Below are 15570 nucleotides of genomic sequence, written 5' to 3'. Positions count from 1 at the left end.
TGGCATTTGTTTTGATTCTTCAATAACTCGTGCTTCGTTTGCGCAAACTGAGTCAAATATTGCATCAAAATAGTGTAGTTTTACTTGAATTTTAAAATATATTTTTGTGATGACTAACTAGCTCAAGAAGACAACAGTTAATCTTAAAATGCCCGAATCCGTGGTCGCCAGCCGGCACAAGGACTGCCTACCCTGCCGGATTGTCAGTGGAACCGGCGTGCTCGGCATGGGCGCCTACGTTTGGCTGCAGGCCAAGAAGCGACCCCAAGCAGTGGGGCGGTACGCCATGTTTAGCGTGGCAGCGGGTAAGTTATGAACAGGGAGTGTTGTGAATATTTATTTCCTCTTTTAGTGGAATATTTTGTTCCTCTTTTAGTGGCCGCTGGCGTGGGCGTTACGCGGTTATTGGACGTCTATCCGTTTGGCAAATTGAGTGGAAAAGAACAATAAAAATAGTTTTTGGTTGTTGCTAGTTTTAATGAATAATTGCTGTTTTATTTCTTAAATATGGATGGATGAACGCACGCATTCCCAACTTTTACTTCATGCCGACCTTTCCGAGCGAGGTATCGGTACGAGGATCGGCGGTAATGTTCTGCACAGAAACGATCGTCTCGTTGATCGCCGTCTGCAGCTTGCGCACACTTTGAATTTGCAATAGCCGCAAAATTCGTGCCGCCTTCTCCATGTCCGGTTCCTTGTTGAAACCCATACCAGCACCCTCATCGAGGGGGAATGGCTTGCCGGTTATGATGGGTTCCTTCAGTGTTTCTTTGTTAAACTGTGTGGAAATGACCCGTCCAGCGGCTCGCAGCGACACCAAGTGATCCGGATGGTACGCGACACCCAACTTCTCCGCCAACTTTCGAGATCCCTCCTCGAAATCAGCGCTAGTGACTAAAATAAACAATAAGATTCAACAACCCCCTCCAAACTCAACACCAAACCAACCAACTCACAATCAATGTTATCGAACGGATTGGTGGACTTGATCTCCGGCGCCGCCGTGGCCTTCTTCTCCTCGTCCAGCTTGCGGGCGGCCGTCACCGGCCGGTACCGGTCCGCGTTGTCCGAGTACTCCAGCTTGATGGCGTACAGAAACAGCCACGTTAGCTCCTCGGACTTGGACTTGAGATCGGTGGGAAACTTCAGGTCCAGCTTGTACTTGACGTACGCCGGGTCCCACTCGTCCGAGGAGCCCACCTTGCGCAGGTTCGCCCGGTCCTCGATGGTGTAGTGGCGAATTTTCTGGTCCTCCAGCCACAGGACAATGTTGCGAAACTCTTTCGGGTCTGCGCGCGGTAGAATGGAATTAAAGCGAATTCATGGCCCATTCTGGTAATACCTACTATCGATGTTGATTCCACCCTCGGCGGGGTATTCCAGCGCGGCCAGATATCGCTCAAACATTGTGATTGTAACAAGTATTTATCAGCGAAAGAAAGCCGGGTGTTTCGAATGTCCAAGGTTGATTCTTGCAAATGCACCTCCCTCAAAACAGAATAATGATGACTGATGCCACCGCTGACAAGTGACATTTGAAGATTCGTTCACAGTCAAGGTAATGTAACGTAACGTACTTGTGTCATTTTAATAATAAGTGTCACGCAATGTAACTGTATCTCGCTTGTCGGCCTGACATCAACCCGACAAGCGGTTACGATACAGCCATGGTTCTGTATGGGGTGAATGTTCGTTATTTTTTTTAGGATTTGAAGTAAAATGACGTAAAGAATTAAATCCAATTTTTAACTCGATCGATTGTTTGCTTTCGAATTATTTATCGTCTACAAAACAGAGAACATTCTATGTGACGGCGTTCTCCTGAAAACTGCTTTTGAAAAACCGAGTCGGGGGTCAATATAGCGAACCTTTCCGTATCCCCTTAATAGGATTCCGGAAAACTATTTTTTGAAAATAATTCATCGGATTTCGGTGTATCAATCGAACTAACATACTAAAATCTCAATACTGATTTGAGTTAAGGTAGAACGTGACGCCAGTTCTTAGACAGAACCTTCGTAGGTTACTGTATTTTCCATAAACTTGCTTTTAATAACTCGGAGTCGTAGTGTCAATATGGCGGTGCCTTCCCGGTTCATCTTAAATTAACTGAAAACTGCACTTCTGAATGTTTCAGTAAATGCTGAACTTGCTGAAATTTCAGTAAACTTGGACATGTTAATTGTACGATTTTCAAAGTCATTAGAGAATAGTGTACGAAATTTTCTCAGCACTCAAAAAAATGGTGGTGCTTTTCATTCAAGATTATTTTTTAAACTTAACAAAAAATATTAAATATAAAAAAAAACACAAATTAAAAAATACTTATTTTGGTAGTTTAACTCCCTATAAAAAAAGATGAATAAAAAAGGGACAAAAATCTATCAGAAAATTTCGTCTCAAGATACATAATTTCATACATTTACACACCAATTTTGTACGACCAGCCCTCAAAATTGTATGGAATGATACAAAATGTAAGAAGACTTAGGAAATGCATGGACAAAGTCCATAAAAAAAAAAGAAATTTAATAATTACAAAATCGTAGAGAGCAATTTTAATAGCTGTATTTATAATTTTCTCATTTTAAAATTAGCAATTAAATTTTTATCTTTTATTTAAAATACAACTTTAAAGGAGCGGCCGTGGCTGACTGGTTACGGTGTTCGCTTTGTAAGCGAATGGTTCTGGGTTCGATGCCCATCTGCTCCCAACGAGAAAGTTAAATTTGAAATGATGAATATGAACGAAAAATCTAAGTCGCTCGAGCCGGGGTTCAATCCCCCGTCCTTTGGATTGGTAAGCAAAAATGCTAACCAATAGGCCATGACGACTTGGTGAGATAGGACTGGAATTAGGAATACTGTTACAGAGAGCGAGTTGTGGCGCTATGACCACGGCAAATAGTGTCCAGGGCATTCGTGGAAATACAATGTCCCATCCCAGAGGGTCCCGGAGTACCAAACCTTCTTAGCATGGTGCTCCCAACGAATACAGCTAAAAACCTCGGAGCGTATGGTGGTGTGTCCAAACGCTTCTTCCTCCCCTGTCGATTAAGAATTGTGTTGTTGTTCGAACACTCAGTGCTCAAACTCAATCCAATTACGAGTCATCTCTGCGATACGGCTTTACGCAGTAGGCCTGGCCGCTTTAACGCTTGTGATGTTTCAATGCATTTCAATGCAATGGCGCACTATAAATTTTAATAAATGACAAGAAGAGTGCTAGGCGTCATCTAACCTAAGGCACTCTCCAGGATCCCTTCGAAAGATTGGCTGCGCTAGGGTCTGATTAGATTAGATTAGATTATTTAAAATACAACTTTAAAGAAGGAAAAAAACGCGATGTAAACCAATAACAATACGTTATGTCATCTGACGGTTCTTTGGCTTGTCCCGAAATTCGGTTAGATTTGTTTGCAGGAATCCCGAGTTATAATTAAAAAAGTAAAAAGTAGTCGGGCATGCACATCTGACAACACGCTATTGACTAACATTCCCTTGGGCAGAATGTCGCACCTGTATTGTGTGACAAGATAGCACGGTCAGATCTACTTTCATGTGAAGAGTAACAAACATTGCACGTGGCTTTCACGTTTTTGTTGAATATCTCGGAAGTGAAATCGAATTCGCAAATCTGTTAAGGTCAAATGGTGAGGCATTGTAGGCCGCACCAAAAGGCGCTTCAAGCCACAAGATAGCGAAATGATAAAGTAGCGTTTTTTAGAATGTAACTATTTTTCCCTGAAATTTCCTTACCTAAACCTACAAGACTGCCGAAGGTACCAAATGGCCTCAATGTTGCAGTAATGTTGTGCTACATGCGCAATGACAAATCAAATTCAATTCTTTTCTGTTTAAACTACAATCAAATCGCCACTATCATATACCTTTCACTCGATTAATCAATCTTATCAACAACCTCAGTCTTGATGGCAAACTATAGGTAGACGTTACACATGTATGCTTAAAATCCTTTATTCAAGGCTAGTATGTAACAATTAAAATACCTGTAGTAGAGATTTCAAGTACTACTTGAGCAATCCAATTTTTCAGCTAGGTATTGCAAGTTCTTTGCCACTTCAACATAAAAGTAAATATTTTTTTGATCTTGACCTCGTTACATTTTACAAATTTCGCATTTCCTCAATATAAAAAACACGACTCCAGCTGCAATAAAAGTGAGAAAAAAAACAAACTCCTCCATGGCAACAAATTTAGTCTTATCCTTGATTGCACCCCCACGAAGCTAGAACATAATTAACAACAAACGCTGCCATAAACCTTGATATTGCTCGCAAAACTTTAGATCGTGCCAAAAAAAAGCGTAATATTCATTAAAATTGATATCAAAATTCAAACAGCCGTTCGTCAGACTGTTGAAGCGATATCAGAGCGTTAATCATGAGGTGACGACGCGCGGGTTGGAAAGCAGATCATCCTCAAGAGCCCCACAGTCTACCGAGGTGGGTGCGATACGGAGTCGGTGGAACACGCCCTCAAGTGGCTTTCGGTATAAAATCCGTTATCACTGGCGATCCTATCAGTACCGAACGTGCCGTGTCCGGAGAAAGTGCTTCCAACACAATCCCTTGAACCTGTAGACTAGCTAGTGAGACAAAATGCAGAAAACCGTGTTTGTCCTGGCTGCCTTGGCGGCAAGCTTGATTCCACTGATCAGTGGCCACGGCATGGTGCTGGATCCGATAGCCCGGGGTTCCCGGTGGCGTTGCAGTGGGAAGGCTCCAAGGAATTACGACGATAACGGGTTGTATTGCGGGGGATACTTTACGCAGTGGGATAAGAACGGCGGGAAATGTGGCCTGTGTGGGGACAATTATGCCGACGAAACGCCCAGGATGAACGAGTTGGGCGGCACCTACGGACAGGGAGAGATTGTGCAGCAATACCGGAAGGGTGGCGTTATAGACGTGAAGGTCATGGTCACCGCCAACCACATGGGACACTTTGAGTTTAACCTGTGCGATCTGGATGAAGCGATGGGCAACGAAACGGAAGCGTGCTACGGACAGTATCCGCTGCTGGACGCCAAAGGGAATCGAAAGTGGTACCTCCAATCGGCAGCGACTGGTGAATATCTGGTCAAGGTGCAGCTACCCAAAGAGCTGACCTGCGAGCACTGCAGCTTGCAGTGGACTTATGTGGCAGGTGAGCATGTGATACGTTTTTGTTGTACGTTTTTTTATGGAGCCACTTGGTATTCTAAACTTGAATTGCACTTTTGATCAAAAATTCGAATTTGCGGGACTATTTATTATTACTTTGATTGCATTCACATTCTCACACAAGATATTATAAAACTGCTTCCAACTTCCGACAACATGTTCTCACTTGAAAAATAATCCTGAAACATGTTATCAACTGGCAAGCGCTATAAAACAATTTCCCTGAGTCACTTGACACTTGACTTGACTACTTTGGAATATTTTTTGTAAAATGCTTGTAGCAGGAATAGGAATTATATCCTTCTGGTAAAACTAAAATTAAACTGAAATGTGCATAAAATTCTGCTGCAATTTCAAGGAGCACCTCGGATTACCGAGCATCGTTGTCGACACCAAAATTTAATAATTTAAAGATAGCTAACACTACCATTTCTTAATGACCGATTCTTAGCGAAGCTACACCAAAATGTCACTTTTTTAATTTTCAATGTGATTTTTAATATGAAAGTTTTCATTTTAATTATGATTCAATAATTGCAATGTGCTATAAATGCGTTTTCTTACCTCAAGAGCCAAAAATATTGACCAAATATGGTCTGCAAGCCATTGAATGAGAGAGGAGTTTTTTTCATAAATCTGCTCCTTTCGTTGTCCCGTCACGAAAAGAAATGGCTGGCAAAAACTCAAATTTCAACCAATCCGTTCAGTTCAAGGAGCAAAAGATTCGTTTTTTAATTTGTGATAATGTGTAAAAGAGCAAAAGTTTTTAAAAATCAAACTGGCAAAACTGTAGCGATTTTTGTAGTGTGCCTTTTAAAAGTCCAGTTTTACGATGTTGTCCCGTCACGCTACATTTTCATTTCAGGGGAAGCACAGGTACTATATGGTTAATTCTGCATGATATTTCTTTGTAGGAAAATCAATTATCTTTCCAAATATGTAATAACATAGGGGGGTTTCTTCTTTTATTTTACCACTACAGCCAAAACGCTGAAAAAAACTTGGGATTTTTTTGAAAAGGAGCCGAAGAATCGGTCTAATATTGTTTAGTAAAGAGTAAAGCAACGAGTTAAGGAGCCATTACACTACCGCAAACAAACAAAAAACTCTCACTTTTTCGTGTTTGACAGGTTGCCAAACTCGCAAACTTGTTTGCGGCAAACTCGCAAACAAGGCAAAATGTATGAAGGCTGACGTTTGTACAAACAAATCCAGGCAAACAAACAAAGCAGGTAAACTGGCAAACTGTCAAAAAATGCGAGTCTGTTATAGTAGTGTAATAGCTTCTTTAGATTTTTTTGGTCCTTGCTCTTTTGTCGAAGAGTATGCCAAGAGAATATTGTTTTAATTATAATTATAGAAAATTTTAAACCTCTACTGCCCAATTTTTTTTCGTTTTTTTTTTTAACTTTTTCCTTGTTTAGGAAATCAATTTGAGCAACTTTTGCTCTTCGGAAAACTTTACTTATCTTGTTTTACGGTTTATGTTTTTCTTGTTTTATTTTTTAGTATTTCAATTTGCATTTATCTTGTTTAGTTTATATTTGATTTTGGTAGTATTTGGCCTATTCTTCCACCTCCAATCATAACATTTTGCCTTTTTCCTATTTTTTTATCTTTTTACAGTCACTTTTTAAATGTTGTGCTTGTTTTGAAATTGTCTGCTCTCGAATGGAAAATAATGCTTTTTTACTTAAAATATAGTAAATGTTATTAAAAAACACAACCAAAGTTGACAGCTAAGAAAAATGCATTTTTTAAAACATTGGCAAAGTCACATAAAACAAGTCAAGCTTCCAACCTCATTTTTTTCTAAAATTGTTAGAGTTCTTTTTTACAATGCAATTTATAAATCCAAAATTGGTTGAAAAAAATATTTTTAGCGATTTTTATTTAAATCTAAACGCGTCAAAAAGCGGGGTTGGGTTTTAAAGGGTTAAGGGACCATCCATAAACCAAGAAATCTGACAATTTCACAAACGAATTCTACTGTCAATTTTATGTTAAAATCTAACTATTAGTGGCCATATCTCAAAAAAGGTGCATTTTATAAATTTTTCCTTTGCCCAAGTCACCGAATCGATCAGAAAATTCCTCCAGGAGATAAATACAGATTTTGGAATATTTACGTCCCATTTTTGTAACGTCATGATTCGAAATCCGGACACTTATTAGCATATCATTTTTGTTATAGCTGGCAAAAAATCATGTAATAAGTTGAAAATGTAGAAATATCATCAGAATGTAGTATAAACAGTCAGTTTTAAGAGAAAGCATGCAAAATATGTCTTTTCTAGCAATTTTTCATCAGAATTTGAAAATTAAAATGACTTGTTGTGCTTCGAATCCCGGACACTGTTAAAGGCTGATTCGAAATCCGGACACTTTTGCTTCGAATTCCGGACACTCGATTTTGCTAATGAATTCGACGGTAACATTTCAAAAGGCATCATGTACATTTTGACACTTTCTGGGTTATTGCATATTCTGAAAGTACTCCTAATAAGCTACCTCTCCACCAAAAATGAGCAAAAGTTACTTCAGTAAAGTCCGTATAATCATGATTTTAAATAAAGTAACATAAACAAAATCTCTGCCATCAGCAGTCCCTGTTTATATAGCCCTGTCAACCTGTCAAACAAAAGACTACATGAACCTCGTGACGAAAAAAAAAGCAACATGAACAAAGCGCCATGTACATTCGGCGAAGAAAAACGAATCATAACAAAGCGTCCCCTTCAATGACAGCAGGGTGATATAGACGTTGGTGATTTCAAAAGAAATTATGTTTGTTTTTCTCAAATAAAATTACGGAACTGATGTTTTATTGAATTTGGATGATCAAGTATCAATAAAAGTAACGTTTTTCATCGTTTGTTATCATTAGAACATCTTATTTTGCTTTTATATTAAAATGGGAATTAAAAATGGATGCTCAACATTCAAATGCGTTTTTCTCAAAACGCATGGTTTGTACATGATGCTTTTTGAAATGTTGGCGTCGAATTGCACAAATTTGGATTGAAAAGTTAGTGAATGGCATTCTTTAGGTCTCAAATAAGATGTTAACATCAAAACAATCAATATTTTTTATAAAAATTTGCTAGAATTTAAAGAAATCAAAACCGTAAATTTCTGCTTTGCCTTCTCGGTGCTTCGGATGCCTATGAAATATTTCACGTGAAATGTTTCGCATTTTTGATAATCTTATAATTTTTATTTATTTAATTGTTTGACATTAACTACAGCGTTCAAACAAACTTTAAATGAAAGTTGACGTTAGAATTCATCAAATAACACAGTTTGTTCATTCACATTGCGAACTTATATCCAAATAATTGATAAAACAAGATGAGGTGTCCGGGTTGCGAAGCGTCCAGTAATTCGAATCATGACGTTATGCACTGCTGCCAAATTCTATGGAGATTTGTATAGATGAGCACTGATTCAAAATGAACCAAGCGTATTGCAAGCCGGGATCGTGGTGTAGAGGTAAGCGTGATTGCCTCTCACCCAGTCGACCTGGGTATGATCTCAGACGGTCCCGGTGGTACGGGTACAGTTGCCACGAGATCTGACCTGTGCACATTGTAGCTTGCAGTGGACTTATGTGGCAGTTGAGACTTACTACGCGTCTCCATTTTTTAGTTTAAAAATTATCTCTAATCGAATCATCGTTCAAACAATCGTCCCTTTAAACGTTAGCAAAACATATGTAGTCAATGTTTGCGAACCCGTTCATGAATCACCTTGTGTGTTTTCCCAACCATTCTTTCTCACACAGGAAACAACTGGGGCTGGTGTGGTGACGGTACCGGAGCCCTTGGTTGCGGCCCCCAGGAAACGTTCCGGACGTGCTCGGACATTAGCATTCTCGAAGGCAGTGACGTTCGGCTGTACGAGGGCTTCGACTACTGCTCGCGGGCGTCGCGTTCGCTCAATTCGATTTCCGTCGACGAGATTCCCGAATCGGACGTGGAGGGGCAAGATTAGGCGAAGTTGTGGTGTACAGATATCAATTAAGTTGTGTTGTTGTGAATGTCATTGTTATCATCGAATAAATAGTGCGTCAATCTCGTATGACTTGTGATTTTCCATAGAAACAATTCTGAGACAATTCCGTCAGTAATGTTTTTTTTGGCATTGATGAGTTGGCTGAAACTTTGGCAGTACATACTTTCTACAAAATTTTGCTTAAGAAATCTTCTCTCTATTTTGGCGGACAAGCAAGAGATAATAAAATCAAATCAAATGGTAAACAGGATAATCAGTGAAGAAGTGCGAATCAGTAGAGCAAAATAAAAAAAAAACAGGAGATAGATGGTAGCTGAAAAAAGAAAGAAGAGAAACCCCGTTCTGCGATGCTCAGGTACATCCACAGCAGTTGACTCAACATACTGCGAATCAAAACAATACCGTCTACAAGCACAAATTACTTCCCTTTCCCATATTGACGCGCCCCTCCCTTCTAGCCGTCTCAACTCTGACCCTCGCTGGTCAATGGTATTACTTAGGATCTGGGATGTCAACCGATGAGTATCATCAGGCCTGCAAGTTTTGAAATGTAAAATCAAATTGGGCTTGGGCTAAAATCCTGATGCCGTGTCAATGCAGAAAAAAATAAAAGTGAAGATATGTAATTGTTTCAGGAATGGTCATCGAATAATTTCACTGCAGCGCTTTCTGAACTACTTTCAAAAATTTATTCTTCTTAGTTATACGATAATTCACAATAATTTATATAGAGTCATAGAAAAAGTTGATGTTTTCAATGCAACGATTACTAATTCATGGAGAAGACAATAGATTATATAAGCAGATGGAAGATATTCACGTTGGGTGTGTGGGGAGAAGATTAATCCATGAAAATAGAAAGGAAATTAAACGGTAGAAAACAGTGACCGAAAATTTAGCTTTTGCTTAAATTACGAATCTTAAAACAAAGCGGTAGAGCTTTAACGCTCCAATTATATCTGCAAACACACGCACTTGGACTAGGTTTTCTTCAGTCCCTCCAGGAACTGGGACAAGTCGTACTCTTCGTGGTACTGCTTATCGTCCCACAGTTCCGGGAGGCTCTCTAGCATATTTCTGACGGTGGAAGGCGCTCCGTTGCTGCCGTTAGAATCCCCACCAGAGCCACCACCGCTGGTAGAACTCGTTTCATTTTTACTCAACTTACGGCTATCGTCGCTCAGCGCAAACAGGTCCAACAGCTGGTCGGTGCCCATCGTTTCCATCGATGCGTTCTCGTCGCTGACGATCGTGTTGGCCGTCAGCAGCTTGAACTTTTGCAGCCCCATAATCTTCTCCTCCAGCGACTTGCGCGTTATGAGACGGTACACGTTGACCACCTTCTTCTGACCAATTCGGTGGGCACGATCCATCGCCTGTAGATCCTTCATCGGGTTCCAGTCGTGCTCGACGAAAATAACCGTATCGGCACCGGTCAGATTCAACCCGAGACCACCAACCTGTAACACAACGACTTTCATCAGAACCCACAAAGAAATAACCAATACAAGACCACATTACCTGAGTCGTCAGCAGCAGCACGTCAATGCTGGGATCGCCGTTGAATTTGGTCACAATTTGGTGACGCGAACTGGGCGGCACACCGCCGTCCAGCCGCAGGTAGGAAACCGCCGGCAGGTGCTTCTTCAGCAAGTCATTCTCGATGATGTCCAGCATGGCTTTCAGCTGGCAGAAAATCAACGCCCGGTGCTGATTCACCGACATGTCCTCGTTGGTGCCGATGCCGCAGTCCAGCAGCAATTGTCTGAAAGTTTAAGGAGGAGTGAATAGAGCACGATCCGTACACACAAAGGGCAAACTAGGTTATCTTACTTGAGCGCCGGCAGCTTAGCCGAATGCTCGATGTCGTCCAGCGAGCTGCTGTTCCGGCTAAACTCGGACACAATGCTTTGGTACTCGGGATGGGACGGTTGTAGAACAAGCTTAGGATGGTTGCAAACATTTTGTAGGTACCTGAAAAAGGGTCATTGTTAGTTTACACTCCACAAACTACAGGAAACACTTTAGCACAGATAAGATTCTCAAGTGTTTTTGTCCACTTACCGAAGTGCTTGAAAAACGTGCGTCTTCTTGCTGACCATCTGACCGTCAATGTTCTCGAGGCACTCACGTATGTCCGAGTTGAGATGCGTCCGGCTAAAGTCCTCGTAGAGCCGCTCCTGCAGCGGGCTGAGCTCGCACAGCAGATCTTGCGTGATCTTCGGTGGTAGATCCGTCAGGACGTCTTCCTTTACGCGACGCAGCAAAAACGGCAGAACTTGCCGGTGGAGAGCTTCCATGGCCAGTGCACCCGCTTCCTGCTCCTTCGGGGAGCTCTTTGGATCACGACTTGCCAGTATTGGGCGGGAAAAGCGGGTGCTGAACTGCTTCTCGGTGCCCAGAAAGCCGGGCATCAAAAAGTCAAACAGCGACCACAACTCCAGCACGTTGTTCTGGATCGGAGTTCCCGACAGAATCAACCGGTGGTTCGCTACCAGCTGCTTAATGGCTTTGGAGCTTTTCGTTCTGCCGTTCTTGATAATATGGCCTTCATCCAGGACGCAGTAGTTCCAGTGGACGGAACTGAAGAACTCGATGTCTTTGCGCACTATTTCGTAGGAAGCAACAATCAAATTGTATGTGCCTAGCTTATTGCGTAGCCGCTCACGGTCTACCGGCAGCCCAACGTAATGGAGCGGACGCAAGAATCGGGTTGGCATGAACTTTTCCACCTCGTACACCCAGTGCCCGGTGAGAGTCGGCGGACAAATGACCAAACTTGGCAATTTGGAAATTTTCGGATCCAAACTGCGCTGGTAGTGATCGCCGGCTAAAATGCAAATCGCCTGCAAAGTCTTTCCCAGACCCATGTCGTCACAGAGAATGCCATGTAGTTTGTACTTGTTGAGGAACCACAGCCAGTTGACGCCCGACTGCTGGTAGCTGCGCAGCTCGGCGTTTATCTTGACCGGAATCTTAAAATCTGGGATGGTTTTCGGCGTGAACAAATACTCGAGGAATTCCTTGTCCTTCAGCTTACGATCCTTGAGCTCGTCCGACAGTCCGCGAGCATCCGGTGAAATGCCATCCAACGGCATCAGTTGAATCAGCGATGCAAAGCAGTGCGTCGAAACCAGCCGTACCGATTGGTCCGGGTCGCTCATCCTGCCCAGCAACGGAACCACCAACAACACCACGTAAGGGACAATCTGCAGCTGCAGCTGGCTTACGATGCAAGCTATCGCCTCAGCAGCTCCCTGCCGTTTGATGACATTCTCGATGGAGTTCAGCATCGGAACGATGTCGTTAATGACCATGGTCATGACCACCTGCGTGTCAACCATGGCCAGCGTCGCCAAGCAGCGACCGACCATGTGGCGAATCGACTTTAGCGGATGTCTCAACAGCAGACACAGCTTCGGCAACAGCTCAAACAGCTTCTCGTGCAACGAACGATGGACGTGCCGTGCTGAAACTTCGATCAACTGCAGCGAGGTCATGAACTCATTGGTTTCCTCCGCAGAGATCAACTCCCGACTCAACCGATCGATGTAGCTGTCGACCACTATCATGAGAATTTTCTCCGTCATCAACTGCCAAACAATTGGAAGCTTCAGCGGCAGCGATTCCTTGAAGTACGAACAGATCGTGGTGATGGCGTGGGTTGCACCAAGGCGCTGAGTTCGAGCATTCTTACGACTAGTTTCTTCGTTCTCGTTCAGCGTTTCCTCGACAGTCAGCACGTCCGTTGTGACCGACGTTGGCCTCCCCGGTCCTCGGGATCCCGACGCTCCGTTCTCCTTGGTTTTCTGCTGATTCATCAGGGTTATAATTCCGTGGTACGGGTTGGTATCGCCCGTGTTTGCCGGATCATAGTGGCGCATTTCCCGCTCGGGAATGACCAACTTTGGCGTGAAGTCCGTGTCGCTTTTCAACAGCATGCACAGATTGGAAACAATTTTATTGTTCGGGCAAGGATTGCGCACCGTCACCTGCTCTAGCAGTTCAGCCAAATATTTAGCCGCCAACTTCTGTAACAACTCGCACTCTTCCCTCTTTATAGACTCCATCAACGGTTTCACCACGGGGTTCAATTTCTCCGGCAGGCAGTGCAGACTGACCACTGCCCCGGCCAGGGATGCTTGCGTGCTGATGTGCAGCGTGTTCTGCTCCAGCGAAGTGCTCGCGTGGGAGTTGAACAGTCCTCGGCGCCGCTCGTCCAACATTTCCGCAATTTTCGTCTTCAGTCCGTAGCGGGTCTTTAGGTTCTCCGACAACACCGTGCACAGCTGGAAGATTTGATCCAAGCTGAGAACCTTCAGATTTTCCAACTCTGCAAACTGAATCTTGTGCTGCTTCAACGTTGCCAGATAGTCTCGGCTTTCCTGCAGCAGTCTGGTGAAAAGTATGGCAACTTCGTCGTAATACACGTAATCATTCAAGCAGACCTTCAGCCGATCTTGCAGCGACGGTGGTCCCGGGTATGCGCTCGGATCGTACGAGCACCAGAACGCAATCACGAGACTTGCGATCAGTCGTTGCAGCGCCGAACGCGACTGCAGGTAACCTAACAACACTTTGGTATAGCAATCGATGGGACTTTCTATTTCCGGCGTGTACACCACACCGGGAGCCGGCAGAACCAGGTAGCGGGACAGCAGGCCGATCATTTTGGAAGTCTTGATCCTCGCGCGAATGACGTTCTTTTCGCGGATGTCAACCGGGATGGTTTCCGACCCGCCGAGGAACAGCTTCTGACGGGAGGGAGTAGTGCTGGTGGATTCGAACGAATCAAACTGGCGTCGACGTTCTTTCAACTGGGACGGTTGCGTTGGTTTGGCGTAAATCAACGAGGATGGATCAAATGCTAGACGAACTGGTTGCATTGCAAGGCAGAGCCACGAGGCCACGTACGGACAGGAAGCGTGCAGAAGGGCGGATAGTTCTGCGTTGCCTACCAAGTTGTTCCACACTTCTTCCGCGAGGGATTGAATGTCCTCGACGTGTTCTACCAACACGCGTTGGAATATGTGACGCAATGCTTCCTGTAGCAGCGCCGGCGGCCACTCCTGTACGCCAAAGTTTAAAACCAAATTTTCGGCTGGATCCGCCTGGAGGATGATGTTTGTTTCGGTGGCCGCCTTTGCCAGGGCTTCAGCAGTGCTGACGATGACGGAGGTGGCTTTACCGTTGATTCCGTTGTTTGTCGATGAATCGTTGTTGTTTTGTGTTAACGTTTTCAGCGTGGCCAGTGTGGATCGGCGAACCGACGAGGTGCAATGGCTAAGAAAAGGCCACAGCCGGGGAACCAGAATCGACATCGGTTCCATCTGAATCCAGCTGGAAGCGTTGGGAAGAGATAGGATCGCCGCTAGTAGGCCCATGAAACTGTTGCAAGCGGATGCCAGCTCATCTTGGTCCAGTAGCAGGTCCCACAGCAGCTTGACAATGTGGGAGACTTGGCCTTTGTTCAGTAGTTTTGGCAGCCAGGAAGCGATCGGTATGAGCGTAGACGCTGCCACAGCCCCGACATCGTCAACCGAGTCGAACAAACCCGTCAGCACATCGTTGATGATCAAAGGCAGGAACGTCTGAACGAGATCTTCACGAACTACCAGCATGTACTTGATTCCCAACAGCCCACCGTGACGAACTTCCCAGTCTTTTTGCTTGATGAAGGTCAGCAAAATGTTGACCGTTTTGTGGACCTTTTCAATGGGCAGCTGCTTCAGGACGGTTCCAAGAACTTGGGCGCACGTTTCCCGCACGGGAGCCACCACCTGGTCGGACACAAAATCTCCGAATCGATCCAGTGCCAGCACACACAGCAATCGCAACGTGGCGTCTTCCAGCCAAAGCTGGTGCTGCTCTTCCATCTGCTGTTGTGTCATGTAAATACTCTTCCCGGCGCCATCGCAATGATTCCGAAGCAGTTCCCGCAACGCTGTGGCGGAACCATGTCTCGTTTCCCACCTCGGGCTGAACAGATCGAGGTACAGCTTCGAACAGAACGATTCCAGCGGCCAATCCGTTGCGTCTACCCACGCGCCCGTTAAATCCGGCACCGGTTCGGCGAAGCTCACAATTTCACCCTTTGCATCGAGCTTCGCTCGTTTCTTGTCCGGTTCGCCATCGGCGGAACCGTTGTTACTTCGGTGCGGTCGACACGGAAATTGCGGGCCGTCTAGCTCAGTGCGTTCACTCTGTTGTCGTTATCGTCCTGGCATCAATTGTCCCCTTTCTGCTGCGGTCGCACCGGGTCCTTTCACTCCTGCGGGCCCACTCTGAGTTGATCCACTTCTTCTTCTCGCGCATCACCTCGGATCCCCTTCGGTTATTCTGAGATGGCCGCATCATTCTTCCCTGT

General features: G+C 44.2%; 4 protein-coding genes across 5 annotated transcripts; 2 read left to right on the top strand and 2 right to left on the bottom strand.

Annotated features, from left to right (window-relative positions):
• The first annotated feature begins 5 nt into the window (after positions 1 to 5).
• Positions 6 to 486, top strand: LOC6035002. 2 transcript variants are annotated; one of them, XM_038259827.1, is made up of 2 exons: positions 6 to 305; positions 353 to 486. In XM_038259827.1, the coding sequence occupies exons 1-2, from the start codon at positions 149 to 151 to the stop codon at positions 448 to 450; spliced, it is 255 nt and encodes an 84-aa protein (XP_038115755.1). In that variant the 5' UTR covers positions 6 to 148; the 3' UTR covers positions 451 to 486. The 2 variants fall into 2 exon arrangements, with proteins under 2 accessions (XP_038115755.1, XP_001845247.2); XM_001845195.2 differs by having other exon boundaries at positions 8 to 305; positions 377 to 486.
• On the bottom strand, positions 457 to 1515 carry LOC6035003 (RNA transcription, translation and transport factor protein). The gene is made up of 3 exons (XM_001845196.2): positions 1350 to 1515; positions 960 to 1292; positions 457 to 897 (listed from the first exon to the last, which is right to left on the bottom strand). Exons 1-3 carry the CDS (start codon positions 1408 to 1410, stop codon positions 539 to 541), a joined length of 753 nt encoding a protein of 250 aa, XP_001845248.2. The 5' UTR covers positions 1411 to 1515; the 3' UTR covers positions 457 to 538.
• Positions 1516 to 4534: 3019 nt separating this feature from the next.
• On the top strand, positions 4535 to 9269 carry LOC6035004. Its single transcript, XM_001845197.2, has 2 exons — positions 4535 to 5172; positions 8974 to 9269. The coding sequence occupies exons 1-2, from the start codon at positions 4626 to 4628 to the stop codon at positions 9180 to 9182; spliced, it is 756 nt and encodes a 251-aa protein (XP_001845249.2). The 5' UTR covers positions 4535 to 4625; the 3' UTR covers positions 9183 to 9269.
• Positions 9270 to 9869: 600 nt separating this feature from the next.
• LOC6035005 (TATA-binding protein-associated factor 172) lies at positions 9870 to 15560 on the bottom strand. Its single transcript, XM_038260718.1, has 5 exons — positions 15473 to 15560; positions 11268 to 15387; positions 11037 to 11177; positions 10725 to 10968; positions 9870 to 10663 (listed from the first exon to the last, which is right to left on the bottom strand). The coding sequence occupies exons 1-5, from the start codon at positions 15558 to 15560 to the stop codon at positions 10184 to 10186; spliced, it is 5073 nt and encodes a 1690-aa protein (XP_038116646.1). The 3' UTR covers positions 9870 to 10183.
• Positions 15561 to 15570: the final 10 nt, after the last annotated feature.

Source organism: Culex quinquefasciatus, chromosome 3 (assembly GCF_015732765.1).
Source record: "Culex quinquefasciatus strain JHB chromosome 3, VPISU_Cqui_1.0_pri_paternal, whole genome shotgun sequence".
Lineage (NCBI taxonomy): Eukaryota > Metazoa > Arthropoda > Insecta > Diptera > Culicidae > Culex > Culex quinquefasciatus.
Note: the sequence above shows the minus strand (reverse complement) of the source record. Positions and strands in the feature narration are given on the sequence as shown.